Genomic DNA, 20,463 nt, shown 5'->3' on the forward strand with positions numbered 1-20,463 from the left:
CCGAAAAGGGGATTTTTCCCCCTTCCCCCCCCAAAAAAAAGGGCAGGTCTGCGCCCGGAGCCTCTCGGTGCCTTTTTTTTTTTTCCCCATCACGGAAAATCGTCCTTCCCGGCGCGGGATGGGATCGGAAAAGGGAGATAAAACCCCATTCCCGGCTGAAAAAATGCACCGGAGGAGTTAAAAAAAAAAAACCCCACGCGTGAAAAACCCACCGCCACCTTTTTTTTGGGGGGAAAAAACCCACATCTGGGAGCAGCGTGCGAAAAACTCCCCAAATGCTGCTTTTTGAGGGCTAAGAGCGCGCGGTTTTTATCGCTCCTTGCAAATTTACGATGGGTTTGGGGGGGTTTTTGGGTTTTCTGGTTTTTTTTTCCCCTCGAAATATTTTCCCTCGGCGTTCCCGGCGGGGGGAAGGAACCTGAAACTTTTTGTAAAATGATTTCTTATTTTATTTTATTTTATAGGGATTTCCGAAAAACAAACAAACAAAAAAAAGGCGGGGGGCGGGGGGGTTGGTTTTTTTTCCCCCGCCTGCCGGAGGTTTCGAAGAGCGATTGTAATAAATGTGTAAATAATTGTTTCGGAGTCGAGGTCGTTGACAGAAATACCTGGATTTTGCCCCAAAATTTGGCTTTGGGGGTGGGCGGGGGTTCCCCCCCCCCCGCCCCCTTTTCTTCCCTTTTTTTTCGGGGGTGTCTTCGAAATTCTGTTGAGGAGCCGATGGTTGAGGTGCGGCATCCCGGGGTTTGGGGGGCGGCTGGGGGGGTTGGGGGTGCAAGGGGGGGTTTGGGGGGGTTTGGGGGTGCAGGTGGGGGTTTGGAGGGTGCAGGTGGGGGGGTTGGGGGGCGGCTGGGGGCTTTTAGGGAGTGCGGGGGGGGGTTGGGGGGTGGCTGGGGAAGTTTAGGGGGTGCAGGGGGGGGTTGGGGGTGCAGGGGGGGGTTTGGGGGTGCAGGGGGGGGGTTTGGAGGGTGCAGGTGGGGGGGTTGGGGGGCGGCTGGGGGCGTTTAGGGAGTGCAGGGCGGGGTTGGGGGGTGGCTGGGGGGGTTGGGGGTGCAGGTGGGGGTTTGGGGGTGCAGGTGGGGGTTTGGAGGGCGGCTGGGGAAGTTTAGGGGGTGCAGGGGGGGGTGGGGGGTGGCTGGGGGAGTTTGGGGGGTGCAGGTAGGGGGGGTTTGGGGGGGTTTGGGGGTGCAGGTGGGGGGGTTGGGGGGTGGCTGGGAGGTTTGGGGGTGCAGGTGGGGGGGTTGGGGGGATTTGGGGGTGCAGGTGGGGGTTTGGGGGCCGGCTGGGGGGGTTTAGGGGGTGCAGGGGGGGTTTGGGGATGCAGGTGGGGGTTTGGGGGGCGGCTGGGGGAGTTTGGGGGGTGCAGGGGGGGTTTGGGAGGCAGCTGGGGGGGTTTGGGGGTGCGGGAGGGGTTTGGAGGGCGGCTGGGGGGGGTTGGGGGTGCAGGTGGGGGTTTGGGGGGTGGCTGGGGGGGGTTGGGGGTGCAGGTGGGGGTTTGGGGGGCAGCTGGGAGGTTTGGGGGTTGCAGGTGGGAGGGTTGGGGGATTTGGGGGTGCAGGTGGGGGGTTGGGGGGCGGCTGGGGGGCTTGGGGGTGCAGGTGGGGGGGTTGGGGGGGTTTGGGGTGCAGGTGGGGGTTTGGGGGGCGGCTGGGGGGTTGGGGGGATTTGGGGGTGCAGGTGGGGGTTTGGGGGTGACTGAGGGAGTTGGGGGGTGCAGGTGTGGGGTTTGGGGGTGCTTCTGGGGGGGTTTAAGGGTGCAGGTGTGGGGGTTGGGATTTGGGGGTTTTGGGGGTGCATGTGTGGGGTTTGGGGGTGCTTCTGTGGGGCTTGGGGGTGCAGGTGGGGGGCTTGAGGGGGTGTCTGGGGGGTTTGGGGGTGTCTGGGGGGTTTCAGGGGTACAGGTGTGGGGTTTGGGGGTGCTTCTGTGGCGTTTGAGGGTGCAGGTGGGGGGCTTGGGGGTGTCTGTGGGTTTTGGGGGTGCAGGTGTGGGTTTTAGGGGTGCAGGTGTGGGGTTCGGGGGTGCAGGTGGGATTTGGGGGTGAATCTGTGGGGTTGCAGGGGTGCGTCTGGGGTTTTGGGGTGAATGTGTGGGGTTTTGGGGTGTCTGTGGGGTTTTGGGGTGAATGTGTGGGGTTTTGGGGTGTCTGTGGGGTTCGGGGGGGTGCGTATTATGGGGTTCCCAGGGGTGCATGTGGGGTTTTCGGGGTCCCCCTGCAACGGGGTGCAGGCAGGGGGGTTGCAGGGTTTCCCGTCCCACTGGGCACCCCAAAACCCTCCCGAGGGGAGCGGGGTGCGGGCAGGGGGACCCCCCAGATGTTGGGGGGTCTTTGGGGGGGGGAGGAGTCTTGTGTGCAGTGGGTTTGGGGTACAGGGGGTCTTACGAGATTGGGGGTACGGGGGGTGTCTCTCGGGCAGGGCGTTTGGGGTACCGGGGGTTTGGGGTACCCCCAGCGTCTTTTGGGGTACCGGTTGTGTCCCCCCAGTCCCCCCCAGTACTCCCAGTTCGTCCCCCCCAGTATTGCCCCCCCCCCCCCCAATTTTGGCCCATTCCCACTCAGTAAAAGTGGGGTTTGGGGGGGTCCAAGCGTGGGGGTTTGGGGGGGGGGGGCCGCACCCCACTTTTGGGGGGGGCGTCAGGATCCCTGCGGGGCCCCCCATGGGAACGGGGGGGGCGGGGCACTTCCTGCCCAGATGTTCCCAACATCTGGATTCTTCCATAAACAGCTGGGGGGGGGGGGGGGCTGAGAACGGGGCAGCTCATCACCGCAGTGACACAAAGAGGGGAGGGGGAGGGATGTCGTGTGTGTCCCCCCCACTCGTGTCCCCCCCACCCGTGTCCCCCTCCCCCCCCCCCGGGGGCGGAGCGATGCTCGGCTCGTGCCTAAATATGGAGCTGGTGGAGGGAAGGCAATGCTGGGGGGGGGGGGGGGGGGGGATGTGTTTTGGGGGGCCCTGCTACTTTGGGGGGGGTCCCCAAATTTTTGCGTGGGTCCCCACTACACGCCACCCCCACCCGTGTGGCGCAGCGAGGTTTTATTCCGGGGGGGTCGAAGGATTTACATGGGGGGGGGGGGTGTTTAAATACTGTACAGCTGGAGGGGGGATGGTGGGGGGACGGACCCCTTATGGGTGCTGGAAGTGGGTGACGCACCCCCCACCCCCCACCCCACGGTCACGAGTGGGTGTGGGGGGGGTGTCACGGGGGGGGTGGGTTGGGGTCCTCCGGGCTGGGTCGCTGGAGGACTTGTTGTTTCGGTAGCCCCTTGAGTTGGGCGAGGAGCTCCCGTATGAAGTCCTGCTTGGGGAGGGGGGGTATAAAAAGAAGGGGGGGGAAAAGGCTAATTAGGGACTAATTAGGGGGCTAATTAGGGACTAATTAGCGCTCCCCCCCCCCCCCAAAGCTGCTGCTGGAGATAAGCGGGGAGGAAAAGGCCCCCCCGGAGGAAGCCGGAGCCGAATACTTTTGCCTTTTAAAGCCCGGTTGGAGCAGCCGGAGCTGGGAGAATGCTGCGGGGGGGGGGGGGGTTGGCAGCGTGTCCCCCCCCCCACTCGTGTCACCACCCCACGCGTGCCCCCCCTCCCCACGGGGGACACCCCCCCCGCCCCGTGGGTGCGTACCTCCGTGTCGGCGGTGCACGACTGCAGGATGCCCTGGATGGATGGGGAGGGAGGTGAGTGGGGGGGTGTCACGCGTGTCCCCCCCACTCAAAACTCGCGTGGGGTGCCCCCCCCCAAAAAAAATAAACCCCACCTGCAGCTTCTGGGCTCGCTCCTCGTCCGTCTCCAGCTCCAGGAGGTCGTCGATGTTCACCTCGTCCGGCATCTCCCCCTCCTGCCACGGGGGGGGGACCCCTGGGTGTCCCCAGGGCCAGCGGGAGCCCCGCGTGTCCCCCCCCCCCCGCGCGTGGGGGGGTGTTCCCGAGCCCTCGCTGCACACTGAGTGTCCCCAACCCCTCCCCACGCGGGTCCTGGGTGTCCCCGAGTCTCTACACGCACCCCCCCTGCCGTGTGTCCCCAACCCCTCCCACGTGTCCTGCGTGTCCCCCCACGTGTCCCGCGTGTCCCCAACCCCCCCAAGTGTCCCGCGTGTCCCCAACCCCCTCCATACACCCGGCGTGCCCCCAACCCCCCCCGCGTGTCCCAGGTATCCCCAACCCTCCCGCGTGTCCCAGGTATCCCCGACCCCCCCCCGCGTGTCCCCGACCCCCCCCACGCGTGTTCCCCCCCCGTGTCCCCCCGCCGAGGCCAGCGGGACAACGGGACATCTGCCGCCTCCCATCTGTCCGCCATCCCCCACCCCCCCGGGGTCCCTCCGTGTCGCTCCCACGGGGGACCGGGTCCGGCACGGGGTGGGGGGACGACACCCGAGACCCCGGACCGGTGCCGGTGCGAACATCCCGGGTGGGATCTCCACTCGGGACCGGCGCCCTGCGATCCCGGTGCTGCTCCCGGTCCCGGTTCTCGGTGCCGAGCATCCCGGGTGGGATCTCCACTCGGGACCGGCGTCGTGCGGTGCCGGTCCCGTCCCCGGCGCCACCCCTGGGTGCTCTCCAGCCGGTCCCGGTCCCGGTCCGGGTTCCGTTCCCGTTCCCGGTGCCACCCCTGGGTCCTACCCAACCGGTCCCAGTCCCGGTCCCGGTCCCGAGCATCCCGGGCGCGCTCTCCAACCGGGACCCGCGCCCTGCGGTCCCGTTCCCGCTCCCGTTCCCGGTCCCGGTCCCGAGCATCCCTGTGCTCTTCAACCGGGACCAGCGCCCTGCGGTCCCGGTCCCGGTCCCGGACCCGAGCATCCCGGGCGCGCTCTCCAACCGGGACCAGCGCCTTGCAGTCCCGTTCCCGTTCCCTTTCCCGGTCCCGGTTCCGAGCATCCCGGGTGCTCTTCAACCGGGACCAGCGCCCTGCGGTCCCGTTCCCGTTCCCGTTCCCGGTGCCGTTCCTACCCGCCCCCGGTAGAGCTCCTCCAGCCGCCCGTCGATCCACTGCTCGGTGTCCAGCCGCCGCTGCAGCTCCCGCCGGTTGTACTTGACCGTCACCCTGGCCGGTCGCCGCTGGAGCCCGGGGCTGCGGGCGGGGGGCTGGGGGCGCCGGGCAGCGGGGGAGCGGCCCGGGGAACCCCCCCGCCCCTGCCGCCGCCCCACGCGGTTCGCCGCCATCGCTCGGGACGCGGCGCCGGGGGGAACCGGTGGCTATAGGGGGCGGGGGGGGGGAGGGGAGGAGGGAGGGGCCAAGGGATGGCGGGGGGAGGGGCTGTGCCGGGGGAGGGGGGGGGGCGAGGGGCGCGGTGTACCGGGGAGCTCCCCTCCGCCCCCCTCAGAGACCTATAGCGCCCTATAGCATCCAAGGCTCCCCTAGCCGTATAGCCTCCTATAGCGCCCTATAGCACCCCTGGCTTCCCTAGCCCTACAGCCCCCTATAGCGCCGACGGCTCCGCTAACCCTATAGACCCTATAGTGCCCTATAGCGCCCACAGCTCACATGAACCTTATAGACCCTATAGCGCCCTATAGCGCCCACAGCTCACATGAACCTTATAGACCCTATAGCGCCCTACAGCACCTACAGCTTCCCTAACCTTATAGCCCCCTATAGCGCCCTATAGCACGCACAGCTCCTGTGAACCCTATACATCCTATAGCGCCCTAGCGCACCCACAGCTCCCCTAACCCTATAGCCCCAATGGCACCTACAGCTGCCCTAGCCCTATAGTCCCCTGTAGCCCCCACCACTCTGCTAACCCCATAGCCGGCCACAGGGCCCACAGCTCCCCTAACCCTATAGACCCTATAGCGCCCACAGCTCCCCTAACCCTATAGCCCTCTATAGCCCCAACCACTCCATTAACCCTATAGCCCGCCATAGCGCCTACAGCTCCTCTAACCCTATAGCCCCTATAGAGCCCTATGGTACCCACAGCTCCCCTAACCCTATAGCCCCTATATCGCCCTCTAGCTCCGGCTCCGCAACGGGCGTGGTGCAGCGCTTTTTCCCGCGCCGCATGCAAACGAAGGGGCGGAGCTTGGCGGCAGGGCCCGGGCGGGCGGGGCCTGCGCCCGAGGGGCGGAGCTTGGCGGCGGGGCGGAGCTTGGCGGCGGGGCGGAGCTTGGTAGCGGGGCGGGGCTTGCCGGCGGGGCGGGGCTTGGCGACGGGGCGGGGCTTGGCGACGGGGCGGGGCTTGGCGACGGGGCAAGGCGCACCTGTGTACCGGGGACGGGAGGGGCGGAGCTTAGCGGCGTGGCGTGGCGCACCTGTGTGACGTAGGCGGGCGGGGCGCACCTCTGTGACGCAGCGGCGGCGGCGGCGGCCATGGCGCCTGGGCGGTTCCTCCCGCTCCTGCTGCTCCTCCTGGCCCCGGCCGCCGCCATCGACGCCCGGCCCGGTCCCAACGGGCTCCCCCTGCTCGGTAACGGCCGCCTCCAGGCCCCGGGGGGGGCGGCGGCCTTCGGGGGCCTCTTGGGGGGAGGCCGCGGCCTCCGGAGGGCCTTTGAGGGGGGGGGCCCCAGCTCGGGCGGTGGATCCTGAGGGGGGGCTCGAGGCCTTTGAGGGCCCTGAGGGGGTCCTGACCTTCGGGGGGACCCTGGCAGGGTTTGAGGGGGGTCCCTGCCTTGAGGAGGGGGCTCTGAAGGTTACTGGGGGGCGGGTTGTGGTTTTGGGGAGGCTCTGGGGCCCTCTCCAAGGGCCCTGAGGGGGTCCTGACCTTCGAGGGGGTCCCTGGGAGGGTTTGAGGGGGGTCCCCACCTTGAGGGGGGGTTCTGAAGGCTCCTGGGGGGGGTCTGTGGCTTTATGGGGGCCTCTGGGGGCCTCTATAAGGGCCCTGAGGGGGTCCTGACCTTCGAGGGGGTCCCTGGGAGGGTTTGAGGGGGGTCCCCACCTTGAGGGGGGGGTTCTGAAGCCCTTTGAGGGTTCCTGTGGGGCGGGTTGTGGTTTTGGGGGGGCTCAGGGGGCCTCTGTAACGGTCTTGGAGGGGTCCCCGCCTTGAGGAGGGGGCTCTGAAGGTTCCTGGGAGGCGGGTTGTGGTTTTGGGGGGGCTTTGGGGCCCTCTCTAAGGGCCCTGAGGGGGTCCTGACCTTCGGGGGGACCCTGGGAGGGTTTCAGGGGGGTCCCCATCTTGAGGGGGGAAGCTCTAAAGGCTCCTGGGGGGCAGGTTGTGGTTTTGGGGGGGGCTCTGGGGCCCTCTCTAAGGGCCCTGAGGGGGTCCTGACCTTCGGGGGTGTCTCTGGGAGGGTTTGAGGGGGGTCCTCGCCTGGAGGGGGTCTCTGAAGTCCTTTGAGGGTTCCTGGGGGGTGGGTCGTGGCTTTGGGGGGGCTCTGGGGGTCTTTATAAGGGCCCTGAGGGGGTCCTGACCTTCGGGGGGGTCCCCCCCTTGAGGGGAGGGAGGCTCTGAAGGCTCCTGGGGGGCAGGTTGTGGTTTTGGGGGGACTCTGGGGGCCTCTGTAAGGGCTTTGGGGGGATCCCTGGGAGGATTTGAGGGGGGTCCTTGCTTTGAGGGGGGGCTCTGAAGGCTCCTGGGGGGTGAGTTGTGGCTTTGGGGGGGCTCTGGGGGCCTCTGTAAAGGCCCTGAGGGGGTCCCGACCTTTGGGGGGACCCGGGGAGGGTTTGAGGAGGGTCCCCACCTTAAGCTGGGGGGCTCCGAAGGCTCCTGGGGGGCAGATTGTGGTTTGGGGGGGGCTCTGGGGGCCTCTGTAAGGGCCCTGAGGGGGTCCTGACCTTCGGGGGGGTTCCTGGGAGGGTTTCAGGGGGCTCCACACCTTGAGGGGGGGGCTCTGAAGGCTCCTGGCAGGGGGGGGCTGTGGCTTTAAGGGGGGCTCTGGGGGCCTCCATAAGGACCCTGAGGGGGTCCTGACCTTCAGGGGGGTCCCTGTGAGGGCTTGAGGGGGGTCCTCACCTGGAGGGGGGGGCTCTGAAGCCCTTTGAGGGTTCCTGGGGGGTGGGTCGTGGCATTGGGGGGGCTCTGGGGGCCTCTGTAAGGGCCCTGAGGGGGTCCTGACCTTTGAGGGGGGGTCCCCGCCTTGAGGGGGGGGGCTCTGAAGGCTCCAGTGGGGCGAGTTGTGGCTTTGGGGGGGCTCTGGGGGCCTCTATAAGGGCCCTGACCCTTTGAACCACCCCAAAACCAACCCCAGGAGCCTTCAGAGCCCCCCCCCTCCCCAAGGTGGGGACCCCCCAGGGGGGTCCTGACCTTCGGGGGGCCCCTGGGAGCGTTTGTTCCTTTTTTTGTTGTTGCTGTCATTTTTAAACCCAAAAATAGCTCCCGGGGTTGGTTTTGGGGGGGTTTTCTGGGGGTTCAGAGCACCCCCAGCCCTTGGGGGAGGGCAGATTCAGCCCCCCCCCATCCCCCTCGGGATGAAGCAGTGGCTTTTCGCCCCCCCCCCGGCAAAAATCCAGCTCCCGATTATCCCGACGGATCCGTTCGCCCGGTCGCTGCCCTCAAATCTCCGTAAACAGGAAACTTGCACTTTTAAACCCAGCTCGTTACCTCGGCGGCTTAACGAGGAAAAAATTTGGCTCCCCCCCCCCCCGGCTGCTGGAGTCCGATCCCGCTGGGATTTTCTCTTCCTGAGCCAAAAATGTGGTTTTTTGGGTTTGTTTTTTTTTTAACATATTTCCTCACTTTCAGCTGGAAATGGGCTGGATAATTTTCGCGGCACCTGGAGTATCCGTGGCCACTGGCCCGGCAAATCGGGGTGCCGCCCGCTCCGCCACCCCCCAGACCTCACCGGCACCCCAGGAGGGCTATTGATTTGGGGGGGGAGGGGGCAGCACACAGAGCCCCCCCAAAACCTCCCCATGGCCTTCAGGGCTGTACCCCCCCCCGGTTTGGGGTCCCCCCCCCTATTTCCTGACCCAGAAGTCGGTTTTGTGATGGAGAATTTTGGTAAAGCCCGAATTTAGGGATTTAGGCTCGGTTTTGTCTAAAACTGGAAGTTTCTGGCTCTTTGGATTATTATCATTATTATTATTATTATTATTCAGTTTATTATTTGGGTTATTATTGTCAGCTTATTATTATTATTTAGCTTATTCTTATTATTTGGTTTATTATTGTCAGTTTATTATTCAGTTTATCCTTATTATTTGGTTATTATTGTCGGTTTATTATTATTAGTCAGTTTATTCTTATTATTTGGGTTATTATTGTCAGTTTATTATTCAGTTTATTCTTATTATTGGCTTTATTATTGTCGGTTTATCCTTATTATTCAGTTTATCCTTATTATTTGGTTTATTATTGTCAGTTTATTACTAATATTCAGTTAATTATTTATTATCCTGGCGGATTCACCTCCGCTCTGGCCCCGGAGCACGACGGGGGGGCTGCTGGCTATTTTTGGGGGGACAATTTGCCTCCCAGGCTCTGCCTCGTGCCGGGAATCGGCACAGAGCCGGGTCACCGAGCCGGTAAATCCCTTCCCAGCCGGTAAATCCCAAAATTTAGGGAAAACGGGGGTTGGGTCGTGGGGATTAATGTCTTTTTTTTAATTTTTTTTATTTTTATTATTATTTTTAATTTGTTTCCTGCCGGCAGAGCTCTGCTCGCTGCCCAAGGCGGTGGGACGGTGCCGGGCCTCGATGCCGCGCTGGTGGTTCAACGTCACCGGCGGCGCGTGCCAAAGCTTCGTCTTCGGCGGCTGCGACGGGAACGCCAACAACTTCCCGACGGAGCGGGAATGTCGGGAGAGCTGCGTCCTCGGAGGGGGTGAGGTCACCGCGGGGATGGGGCGGGGGGGGGTGGGGGAATCCGGGGATCGTCCTGGCGTTTGCCGCGGCTGAGGGGGGGAATCCCCCGGGAACCATCTCAGGAGGCTTTAACGCGGAATTTGGGGTCAAACAGCCCAAAATAAATAATTTGGTGGGGTGTTTTGGGGTGTTGTATTGTCTCGGTGTCAAACACCCCCAAATAACCCACCAAAATGGGTCATTTTGGGGTTTCTTTTACTGTTTTGGCATGAAACACCCCAAAAGAACCCACCAAATCGAGTTATTTTATTGTTTTGGTGCCCAAACCCCCAAAATAACCCACCAAATTGGGTTATTTGGGGTTTTTTTTACTGTTTTGGTGTGAAACGCCCCAAAATAACCCATCAAATTGGGTTATTTTATTATTTTGGTGCCAAAAACGGCAAAATAACTCACCAAATTGGATTATTTGAGGGTTTTTTTCATTGTTTTGGTGTCAAACAACTGGAAATAACCCACCGAATTGGGTCATTTTGGGGTTTCTTTTACTGTTTTGGCGTGAAACACCCCAAAATAACCAATCAAATTGGGTTATTTTTGGTTTTTTTATTGTTTTGGCATCAAACACCTGGAAATAACCCACCAAATTGGCTTATTTTGGGGGTTTTTTTTAATTGTTTGGGTGCCAAAACCCCCAAATAACCCACCAAATTGGGTTATTTGGTTTTTTTTTATTGTTTTGGTGTCAAACACCTGTAAATAACCCGCTGAATTGGGTTATTTTATTGTTTTGGTGCCCCAAACCCCCAAAATAACCCACCAAATCGGGTTATTTTGGGGTTTCTTTTACTGTTTTGGCATCAAACACCCCCAAATAACCCACCAAATTGGGTTATTTTGGGGTTTCTTTTACTGTTTTGGCATCAAACACCCCCAAATAACCCACCAAATTGGGTTATTTTGGGGTTTCTTTTACTGTTTTGGCATCAAACACCCCCAAATAACCGACCAAATCGGGTTATGTTGAGGTTTTTTTTATTGTTTGGGTGCCCAAACCCCCAAAATAACTCACCAAATTGGGTTATTTTGGAGTTTTACCGTTTTGGCATCAAACACCCCAAAAGAACCCACCAAAGCGGGTTATTTTATTGTTTGGGTGCCCAAACCCCCAAAATAATTCACCAAATCGGGGCCTTTTGCTTTCTTTTTTTGAAAATCATTTCCCCCAGCTTCGAAGAAACCCGAGCATCGCGCCGAACAGACCGACGCCGACACCACCTACGACGGTAAAACCTCACCGCGCCGCCGCCCAATCCCTTTCCACCCCGGAGAATTTAGGGGGGGTGGTTTTGCACCCAACGTACCCCCCCCCCTTGCTTTTAATCCCCCCCGCAGAGTTCTGCGCCGTCCCCCGGGTGACCGGCCCGTGCCGCGCCTCCTTCCTCCGCTGGTACTACAGCCCGGCAAACCGAACCTGCCGGCAATTCATCTACGGCGGCTGCCGGGGAAATAAAAACAACTACCAGAACGAAGAGGAATGTTTGAGCCGCTGCGGCCCCAAACCGGGTGAGGGACATGGGGGGGGCGACCTTGGGGACACCCCCGCGCGTCCCCCTCCCCGCCATCTCACTCCAGTTTCCCTCCCCGCAGAAGATACCGGTGCCGATTTCGGCGGCGATTTCCTCTCTACCAAAGGTAAGCGCCGGGGAGGGGGGGGGGGGGGTTCCCCTCCCCCCGTCACCCTGGGGGACATCGGTGACCTCATTTTGGGGTGTTTTGTTTTGGGGGTGTCCCCCTTTACACACGCAGCGCTGGCGCTGGGGGTGCTCCTGGCCGTCCTGGCAGCTATTTTGTTGGGTTACGTGACGGACGTCACCCTCAAGACGTGCCGGAGAAAACCGGAGCTGCCGGGAATGGGATGGAGCCCCGGAGACGACAAGGAATATCTGATGAGCAACGCCTACACCCTCTGAGGGGGGGTGGGGGGGGGCACCCCCTCTTTGTGGACCACCCCCCAAAATGACTTCTTTGGTGCATTTTGGGCACCTCGCTTGGTCTTTATAATAATTCGCCTTTTTTTCGGGGTTTTTTTTTTTTTTTTTTTTTAAATTCTTTTGTAGAAAAAGAGGGTGGAGGTGGGGGGGAAGGCATCCCCGTTCCCCCCACCCCCGAGCACCCACCCTGCTCGTGGAGGGGGGGGGGTTATTCCCCCCCCCCGACACCTTCCCTGGCTTTTCCCACACAGATTCAGTGGCCGGCTGGACGCAAGTGGGCCAGGACCTTCTCCCAGTGATTTTTTGGGGGGGGTCCCAGTGATTTTTTGGGGGGGGTCCCAGTGATTTTTTGGGGGGGGACCCCAGTGATTTTTTGGGGGGGGACCCCAGTGATTTTTGGGGGGGGATTCCAGTGATTTTGGGGGGTCCTAGTGATTTTTTTGGGGGGGATTCCAGTGATTTTTGGAGGGGATTCCAGTGATTTTGGGGGGTCCTAGTGATTTTTTTTGGGGGGGGGGGGTGTTTGTTGTGTCGAATCAACCAGATTTAGTGTTTAATTATTAATTTTGGGGGTGGGGTTGGTGTTTGTTGGGGTTTTTTTTATACATTTGAGGGATTTTTTTTTTTTTTTTTGGAATAAAGGGAAATGTGAACCACCCTCAGGGGGGGCTCGGGATTCTTGGGGTGGGTGGGGGGCACCCCAAAAGCACCTGGGAGGGTGGGGGAAGTGCTGAGGAGCTCAAACTTAGGGGAGGGCCCTTTTGGGGGGGGGTGGGGTGGACAAAATGGGGTGCCCAGGCCCCTGTAGGTGTTGGGGGGGGGCACTAGCACCCCCTCCTCTGTGTCATGTCCCCCCCCCCAGCACCCCAAATCTGCCAGCTCAGCGAGGACAAACCCTGCGGCCCCACCCTGGCGCCGGATCCGGGACACGCCCTGGGGCTGGGGGGGGGGAGCTCGGGATCCACCCCCCCCAACCTGCTGGGGAAAATTGGGGTCAGACCCCCCAATTTTGGGGGGGGGATAAGGGCTAGAACTGTCCCTATTTTAGGTGTGTGTGGGGGGGTCCTGAACCTTATTGTCCCCCTGCAACATGCGAACATCCCCCCCCCCCCCAAAAAACCTCTGGGACCCCGCCCCTGTGGGGAGGCACCGCCCAGGGCAAGGTCCCCCCTGCCCCGCCCTGCCCCGCCCCGCGCACCCATAAAAGCCGGGGGGGGCCGGGGCTGCGCCGCAGCCGCTGGCAGCTCCCCCCGCCATGGACAAGCAGCAGCACAAGGAGCCGGGCAAGAAGCACAAGGTGAGGGGCTGCGGGGACCCCCCCCCACCCGGGCACCCCCCATGGCACTGGGACCCTGCACCCCACAGTCCTGGGAACCCCAGGACCCCCCACACCCCTGGGACCCCAAACTCTGGCACCCCATAGCCCTGGGACCCCCTTCCACCAGCCTGGGGACCCCCATAGCTCTGGGACCCCCCCAAACTGCCCCCACCTATGCCCCAGGACCCCCACATCCCTGGGACCCCAAACTCTGGCACACACACCCCCCCCCGCCCCAACCCTGGGGACCTCCACACGCCTGGGACCCCAAACCCTGGTACCCCATAGCCCCAGGACCCCCCTGCACTGGCCTGGGGACCCCCAAACTCTGGGACCCCCCACACCCCAGGACCCCCTGAACCTGGGGACCCCAAATTCTGGGATCCCCACACCCTGGCACCCCACAGCTTGGGGGCACCCCAAACTCCCAGGACACCCCCCCCATCCAAAGACATCCCCAAGCTGGGGACCCCCTCTCCCCGTGGCATTGGGACCAGCACCCCCACGGCCCTGGGGACCCCCACACCCTGGCACCCCAGGGCCCGGGGTCCCCAAGGGACACCCCTTGGCTGGGTGGGGGGCACCCCAGGGCCCCCCCCAACTTCTCCCCCCCCCCCCCCCCAGGACGACGGCCACTCCTCCGACTCCTCCAGTTCCAGCTCCAGCTCCGACAATGAGGGGAAGGTAAGGACAGAGCCCCCCCACCCCCCCTGCACCCCAAAACCCCCCCAGGCTGTCCCCTGCACCCCACGGGGGGGGGACACCCCATTAAACCCCCCGTGCCCCCCCCACAGCACCACGAGCACAAGAAAAAGGACAAATTGCACAAGAAACCCAAGGAGAAGAAGAAGGAGAAGAAAAGTCACTGAGGGGGGGGGACAGGAGGTGACAGGGGGGTGACAAAGGGGTGACAACACCCCCCCCCCAACAATGGGGTGTCACCTGCCCCCCCTCCCCGCTAATAAAGTGTTTTGAAGGCGTCACCAGAGCAAAGTCCTCGGGCGTCACACCCTGGTGTCGCTGGGTGGGTGGGGACACAGGGGGCAAAGCCCCCCCAAAATCCTCGGCGGGGGCGGGGGGGGATGACACAGCAGCTCCCCAAGGAGGGGGGGCTGGAAGGAGGAGACCCCAAAACCTGGTGGCATTAGCTGGGGGGTGGGGGGGGTGACACCCCACAGCCGCTTGTTCCCACACCCCTAAAAGCAAGACCTGTGACATTGAGGGGGGGGCTCCCCAATATCCAAAGCGCCCTTTAAAAGCAGGGTAGCACCCCCAAAAGCAGGGTAACACCCCCAAAAGCAGGGTAACACCCCCAAAAGCAGGGTAACCCCCTCCAAAAGCAGGGTAACCCCCTCCAAAAGCAGGGTAACCCCCTCCAAAAGCAGGGTGCACCCCCAAAAAACCCCCAGGGTACCGACACCACAGACCGCCCTGCCCGGGCAGCGTTTATTGAAGCAGCCGAGGGCAAAGCGGGGGTCGGGGGGGGGGTAAAGCGGGGTTCGGGGGGGTAAAGCGGGGTTCGGGGGGGCCCCCCTCACCTGAGGAGGTGGTAGGTGAGCCAGTACATGAAGAGGGGCTGGGCGGCGGCGATGGCCATGGTCAGGTACATCCGCAGCTGGTTCTTGGCCCCCCGCACCAGCACCCCCTCGGCCGCCGCCTCCGACAGCAGCTTCAGCCGCAGCGTCCTGATCTGGGGGGGGGGTTTAAAAAAAAAAGGAGGGGTGAAGCCCCCCCCTAAAACCCCCCCCGCACCCCCTCTTTACCATGAAGACGAAGATGCTGAGGCAGCACCAGCTCAGCACCACGTAGTAACCGGTGCGGCCGAAGAGGAGCCCGGAGATGAGGCCGATGATCATCCTGCCGCAAAGGGGGTTATCGGGGTGTACAGACCCCCCCCCCAAAACCCTTCCCCAACCCCCCCGCCCAAAAAAACCCCTCTCACCCCACGTATTTGTAGCCGGCGAAGGCGAGGAGGTCGATGGTGGTGAGGTCGGTGTTGACGGTGACGAGGTAGAGGCTGAGGAGGACGGCCAGGACCTCCACGATCAGCCAGGCCAGCGCCGAGCTCGCCTGCAAGCCCAGGCTGTCGGGGAGAATCTGGGGGGGGGGGTGGGGGCCACAGCTTTGCCTGCACCCTCTTTTTTCAGGGTACCCCCCCTTTTTCAGGGGGGGGCTGGGATCCTCCCCATCCCAACCCTGCGTGGGGACGGCGTCCTCACCTGTTTTGGGTGCCCAGGGCCAAGCCGGCGACGAGGATGTAGGTGATGAAGGCCATCACTGGGGGGGGGGGGGGGACATGTCAATGGGGGGGGGCCCAGGAGTCAGAGGGAGGGGCCTGGGGGACAGCGGGGGCCCAGGGGGGCCCTTGGGGACAGAGGGAGGGGCCCGGGGGACCAGGGGGGGTCTGGGGGACACCAGGGGCCCGGGGGGGGTCCCCAGGGGACCGAGGGAGGGGCCTGGGGGACACCAGGGATCTGTGGAGGTCCCCAGGGGACCGAGGGAGGGGTCTGGGGGACACCAGGGATCTGTGGAGGTCCCCAGGGGACCGAGGGAGGGGTCTGGGGGACACCAGGGCCCCGGGGGGGGTCCCCAGGGGACCGAGGGAGGGGCCTGGGGACACCAGGGGCCTGTGGGGGCCCTTGGGGACACAGGGAGGGGCCTGGGCGACGCTGGGGGGGGCCAGGGGACCGAGGAAGGGGCCTGGGGGCCACCAGGGCCCGGGGGGGCCCTGGGGGACAGAGGGAGGGGCCTGGGGGACACCAGGGCCTGGGGGGGCCCTGGGGGACAGAGGGAGGGGCCTGGGGGACACCAGGGGGGCCCAGGGGACCGAGGAAGGGGCCTGGGGGACACCAGGGGCCTGGGGGGGCCCTGGGGGACAGAGGGAGGGGCCTGGGGGACACCAGGGGCCTGGGGGGGCCCTGGGGGACAGAGGGAGGGGCCTGGGGGACACCAGGGGTCTGTGGGGGCCCTGGGAGACACTGGGGGGGGGCAGGGGCCCAAGGGAGGGGCCTGGGGACACTGGGGGCCTGAGGGGGTCCCCGGGGGACAGAGGGAGAGGCCTGGGGGACACTGTGGGGGGCCAGGGGACCAAGGGAGGGGTCTGGGGGACACCGGGGGTCTGTGGGGGCCCTGGGGGACAGAGGGAGGGGCCTGGGGGACACTGGGGGGGGGGGGGGGAAGGGGACCGAGGAAGGGGCCTGGGGGCACCAGGGGCCTGTGGGGGCCCTGGGGGACAGAGGGAGGGGGCCTGGGGGACACCGGGGGCCCGGGTGGGGGGTCCCCCAGGGGACAGAAGGAGGGGCCTGGGGGACACCAGGGGTCTGTGGGGGGGTCCCCCAGGGGACAGAAGGAGGGGCCTGGGGGACACCGGGGGGGGGCCCGGGGGACAGAGGGAGGGGCCCCCCAGGGGATGGAGGGGGGGCCCTGGGGGACCCCGGGGGGGGGGTCCCCAGGGGATGGAGGGGGGGGGCCCGGGGAGCATCCCGGGGCCGGGGGGCCCCCGTACCCGGTATGTAGAGATCAGGGGCGTTGACGTCCGAAGCGGGGGGCGACCGGGGCGTCCTGCTGGTACCTCACCTGCCAGTCCTGGGGTGGGGGGGACACACGACACCGTTAGGACCCCCCCGGGGCTCCGGTAATGTCCCCCCCGCCCCCGGTACCAGCCCCCTCACCTGATGCACGAAGGGGAAGACGAGGAGCCCCAGTTTCCTGCCCACGTAGACGGTATCCACGGCGAAGTAATACTTCAGCCGCCCCACCGGGATGAACCGGTCGAGCTGCGGGGGGGTTAAAAAGCCGTGAGGGGTCCCGGTAACCGCCCACGCAGCTCCCACCCCCCGGTGTCACTCACGTTGCGGTCCACGATGTCGCGGCCCTGGCTGGCCAGGCTGCTGCCGTAGGCCACGGCCAGGCTGGACACCGGCTCGCCCAGGAAGGAAGCGGGAGGTGGGTACGGGGAAGAGGAGGCGGAGGCGGGCGGCGGGGCCCCGTAGCCCCGGCCCGGGTGGGCCCCGCCGCCTCCCGCCGCGCTGGTATCATCGAAGAGGAGGGTGAGGATCCGCCATACGCGGAGCCGCCGCCGGTACCCGGCGTTTGGGGGCTGCGGGGAGAGGAGGGGTGAGGCCGGGGGGGTTCGGAACCGGGGCCGGGCCCAACCGCCCCCCCCCCGCCGCGCTCACGGTGCCGCGTCGCCCCGTCCAGCTCCATCCCGCTGCCGCCTCTCCTTCTTCCGCTTCCGCCAGCCGACGCGTCACGTGGCTCCCCCTCCGCCCCGCGGCGATTGGCCGCCCCACCGGAAGTCGTTGGCGAACGGTGCCACCGCCCCGCCTGGCTGCCCGCCCGAGAGCTGGCAGGTGACCGGAAACGAGGGAGGAGGGGGAGAGCCGGGACGCCGTGCCCGGTCTCAAGATGGCGGCGTCTGCCCGGCTTGCTGTCGCCATGGTGATGGAGTAGGTCCGGGCGGGGCCTGGTGGCCCCAGGGCCTGGTGGCCCCCACGCTGTCCCCAGGGCCACGGTGTCGTGGCCACGGGGCTGGCCGTGGTAGCCACGCTGTCCCAGGGCCACGGTGTCGTGGCCACGGGGCTGGCCGTGGTAGCCACGCTGTCCCCAGGGCTACGGTGTCGTGGCCACGGGGCTGGCCGTGGTAGCCGTGGTGTCCCCAGGGCCACGGTGTCGTGGCCACGGGGCTGGCCCTGGTAGCCATGGTGTCCCCAGGGCTACGGTGTCGTGGCCACGGGGCTGGCTGTGGTAGCCATGGTGTCCCCAGGGCCACAGTGTTGTGGCCATGGGGCTGGCCGTGGTAGCCATGGTGTCCCCAGGGCCATGGTGTCCCCATGGTGTCCCCAGGGCCACAGTGTCACGGTCATGGAGCTGGTCGTGGTGGCCATGGTGTCCCCAGGGCTGCTGTGTGATGGCCACAGGGCTGGCCATGGTGGCCATGGTGTCCCCATGGCCATGGTGTCCCCATGGCCGTGGTGTCCCCAGGACCATGGTGTCGTGGCCACAGGGCTGGCTGTGGTGGCCACAGTATCCCCAGGGCCATGGTGTCCCCAGGGATGTCCCTAGGCTGCTGTGTGGTGGCCACAGGGCTGGCTGTGGTGGCCATGGTGTCCCCAGCACCATGGTGTCCCATGGCCATGGTGTCCCCATGGCCGTGGTGTCCCCAGGACCATGGTGTCCCCATGGCCGTGGTGTCCCCAGGACCATGGTGTCGTGGCCACAGGGCTGGTTGTGGTGGCCACAGTATCCCAGGGCCATGGTGTCCCCAGGGATGTTCCTAGGCTGCTGTGTGGTGGCCACAGGGCTGGCTGTGGTGGCCATGGTGTCCCCAGGGCCATGGTGTCCCCAGGGATGTCCCCAAGGCCATGGTGTCATGGCCACAGGGCTGGCCATGGTGACCACGATGTCCCAGGACCATGATGTCCCCAGAGCCATGGGCTGGCTGTGGTGGCCATGGTGTCCCCAGCACCATGGTGTCCCCATGGCCATGGTGTCCCCATGGCTGTGGTGTCCCGGGACCATGGTGTCATGGCCACAGGGCTGGTTTTGGTGGCCATGGTGTCCCCAGGGCCATGGTGTCCCCAGGGATGTCCCTAGGCTGCTGTGTGGTGGCCACAGGGCTCGCTATAGTGGCCATGGTGTCCCCATGACCGTGGTGTCCCCATGACCGCGGTGTCCCCAGAGCCATCCCCAGGGCCATGTGGTGGCCACGGTGTCCCCAGGGCTGCTGTGTGATTGCCACAGGGCTGGCCATGGTGGCCATGGTGTCCCCAGGGCCATGGTGTCCCCAGGGCTGCTGTGTGGTGGCCACAGGGCTCGCTATAGTGGCCATGGTGTCCCCATGACCGTGGTGTCCCCATGACCGTGGTGTCCCCAGAGCCATCCCCAGGGCCATGTGGTGGCCACGGTGTCCCCAGGGCTGTCCCCAGGACCACGGTGGCTCGGCCGCGGCGCTGGCCGTAGGGGTCCCTGGTGTCCCCCGGGCCCACGGTGTCCCTTGGGTGTCACCGTCCCTGTCCCTGCAGCCCACGGAGCTCCGCGTCCTCGTCCCCACCCGTCCAGGACCCCCCGCGTGGGGGATGGGTGGGGGTGGGGGTCCCCCCCCCTGTCCCCCGACGTCACCGGGGGCGGCCGCGGGAGGAAACCGCCGGTCCCGTGGGAGCGCGTGACGGCCCCGTGACCGATCCGGGTGCTGATGGCGGGGGGGGGGTAACTGGGAGGGGGGGCGGTTCGTGCCCCCCCCCCCAGTCATCCCAGTGCAACTGGGCACCCCAGTTACTCCTCGTTACTGGTCAACTCAGTTACCCCGAGTACTGGTCACCCCAGTTGCAAGCCATTACTGGTCACCTCAATTCCCCAGTTCTCCCCGTTACTGGTCACCCCAACACCCCAGTTATCCCCTTTTACTGGTCACCCCAATTCCCCAGTTACCCTCTATTATTGGTCACCCCAGTTACCCCCCATTACTGGTCACCCCAGTTGCACCCCATTACTGGTCACCCCAGTTGCACCCCAGTTCCCAGTTACCCCCCATTACTGGTCACCCCAATTCCCAGTTACCCCCTGTTACTGGTCACCCCAGCTACCCCCTGTTACTGGTCACCCCAGTTGCACCCCAGTTCCCCAGCTACCCCCTGTTACTGGTCACCCCAGTTGCACCCCAGTTCCCCAGTTACCCCGTTACTGGTCACCCCAGTTGCACCCCAGTTCCCCCCTGTTACTGGTCACCCCAGTTGCACCCCAGTTCCCCAGTTACCCCCATTACTGGTCACCCCAGTTACCTCCTGTTACTGGTCACCCCAGTTGCACCCCAGTTCCCAGTTACCCGTTACTGGTCACCCCAGTTGCACCCCAGTTCCCCCCTGTTACTGGTCACCCAGTTGCACCCCAGTTCCCAGTTACCCCCATTACTGGTCACCCAGTTACCCCCTGTTACTGGTCACCCCAGTTGCACCCCAGTCCCCAGTTACCCCGTTACTGGTCACCCCAGTTGCACCCCAGTTCCCCCCTGTTACTGGTCACCCCAGTTGCACCCCAGTTCCCCAGTTACCCCCATTACTGGTCACCCCAGTTCCCCCCTGTTACTGGTCACCCCAGTTGCACCCCAGTTCCCCAGTTACCCCGTTACTGGTCACCCCAGTTGCACCCCAGTTCCCCCCCATTACTGGTCACCCCAGTTGCACCCCAGTTCCCCAGTTCCCCCCCATTACTGGTCACCCCAGTTGCACTCCAGTTCCCCAGTTCCCCCCATTACTGGTCACCCCAGTTATGCCCTGTTACTGGTCACCCCAGTTGCACCCCATTACTGGTCACCCCAGTTGCACCCCAGTTCCCCCCCATTACTGGTCACCACAGTTGCACCCCAGTTCCCCAGTTCCCCCCCATTACTGGTCACCCCAGTTGCACTCCAGTTCCCAGTTCCCCCCATTACTGGTCACCCCAGTTACGCCCTGTTACTGGTCACCCCAGTTGCACCCCATT

The 20,463-nt window shown here is 64.4% G+C and overlaps 3 protein-coding genes across 4 annotated transcripts; 1 reads left to right on the forward strand and 2 right to left on the reverse strand.

Annotated features, from left to right (window-relative positions):
* Window positions 1-356: 356 nt before the first annotated feature.
* On the reverse strand, window positions 357-5,182 carry PPP1R14A (protein phosphatase 1 regulatory inhibitor subunit 14A). 2 transcript variants are annotated; one of them, XR_012670514.1, is made up of 5 exons: window positions 4,941-5,182; window positions 3,752-3,832; window positions 3,619-3,651; window positions 3,121-3,295; window positions 357-706 (listed from the first exon to the last, which is right to left on the reverse strand). XR_012670514.1 is itself a non-coding variant. In XM_075134410.1 (4 exons), exons 1-4 carry the CDS (start codon window positions 5,151-5,153, stop codon window positions 3,197-3,199), a joined length of 426 nt encoding a protein of 141 aa, XP_074990511.1. In that variant the 5' UTR covers window positions 5,154-5,182; the 3' UTR covers window positions 3,000-3,196. The 2 variants fall into 2 exon arrangements, 1 of the variants encoding a protein (XP_074990511.1); XM_075134410.1 differs by lacking the exon at window positions 357-706 and having other exon boundaries at window positions 3,000-3,295.
* A 977-nt stretch (window positions 5,183-6,159) lies between these two features.
* On the forward strand, window positions 6,160-13,967 carry SPINT2 (serine peptidase inhibitor, Kunitz type 2). Its single transcript, XM_075134414.1, has 8 exons — window positions 6,160-6,400; window positions 9,521-9,691; window positions 10,902-10,958; window positions 11,068-11,238; window positions 11,323-11,367; window positions 11,482-12,963; window positions 13,609-13,668; window positions 13,779-13,967. The coding sequence occupies exons 1-6, from the start codon at window positions 6,304-6,306 to the stop codon at window positions 11,643-11,645; spliced, it is 705 nt and encodes a 234-aa protein (XP_074990515.1). The 5' UTR covers window positions 6,160-6,303; the 3' UTR covers window positions 11,646-12,963; window positions 13,609-13,668; window positions 13,779-13,967.
* Window positions 13,968-14,395: 428 nt separating this feature from the next.
* Window positions 14,396-17,423, reverse strand: YIF1B (Yip1 interacting factor homolog B, membrane trafficking protein). The gene is given in 9 exon segments (XM_075134337.1): window positions 14,396-14,674; window positions 14,748-14,841; window positions 14,927-15,067; window positions 15,204-15,261; window positions 16,490-16,520; window positions 16,522-16,569; window positions 16,656-16,760; window positions 16,835-17,083; window positions 17,163-17,423. Coding segments are annotated over 9 exon segments (1,143 nt in total). The 3' UTR covers window positions 14,396-14,518.
* Between the last annotated feature and the right edge of the window lie 3,040 nt (window positions 17,424-20,463).

This window comes from Calonectris borealis, chromosome 32, assembly GCF_964195595.1.
Source record: "Calonectris borealis chromosome 32, bCalBor7.hap1.2, whole genome shotgun sequence".
NCBI lineage: Eukaryota > Metazoa > Chordata > Aves > Procellariiformes > Procellariidae > Calonectris > Calonectris borealis.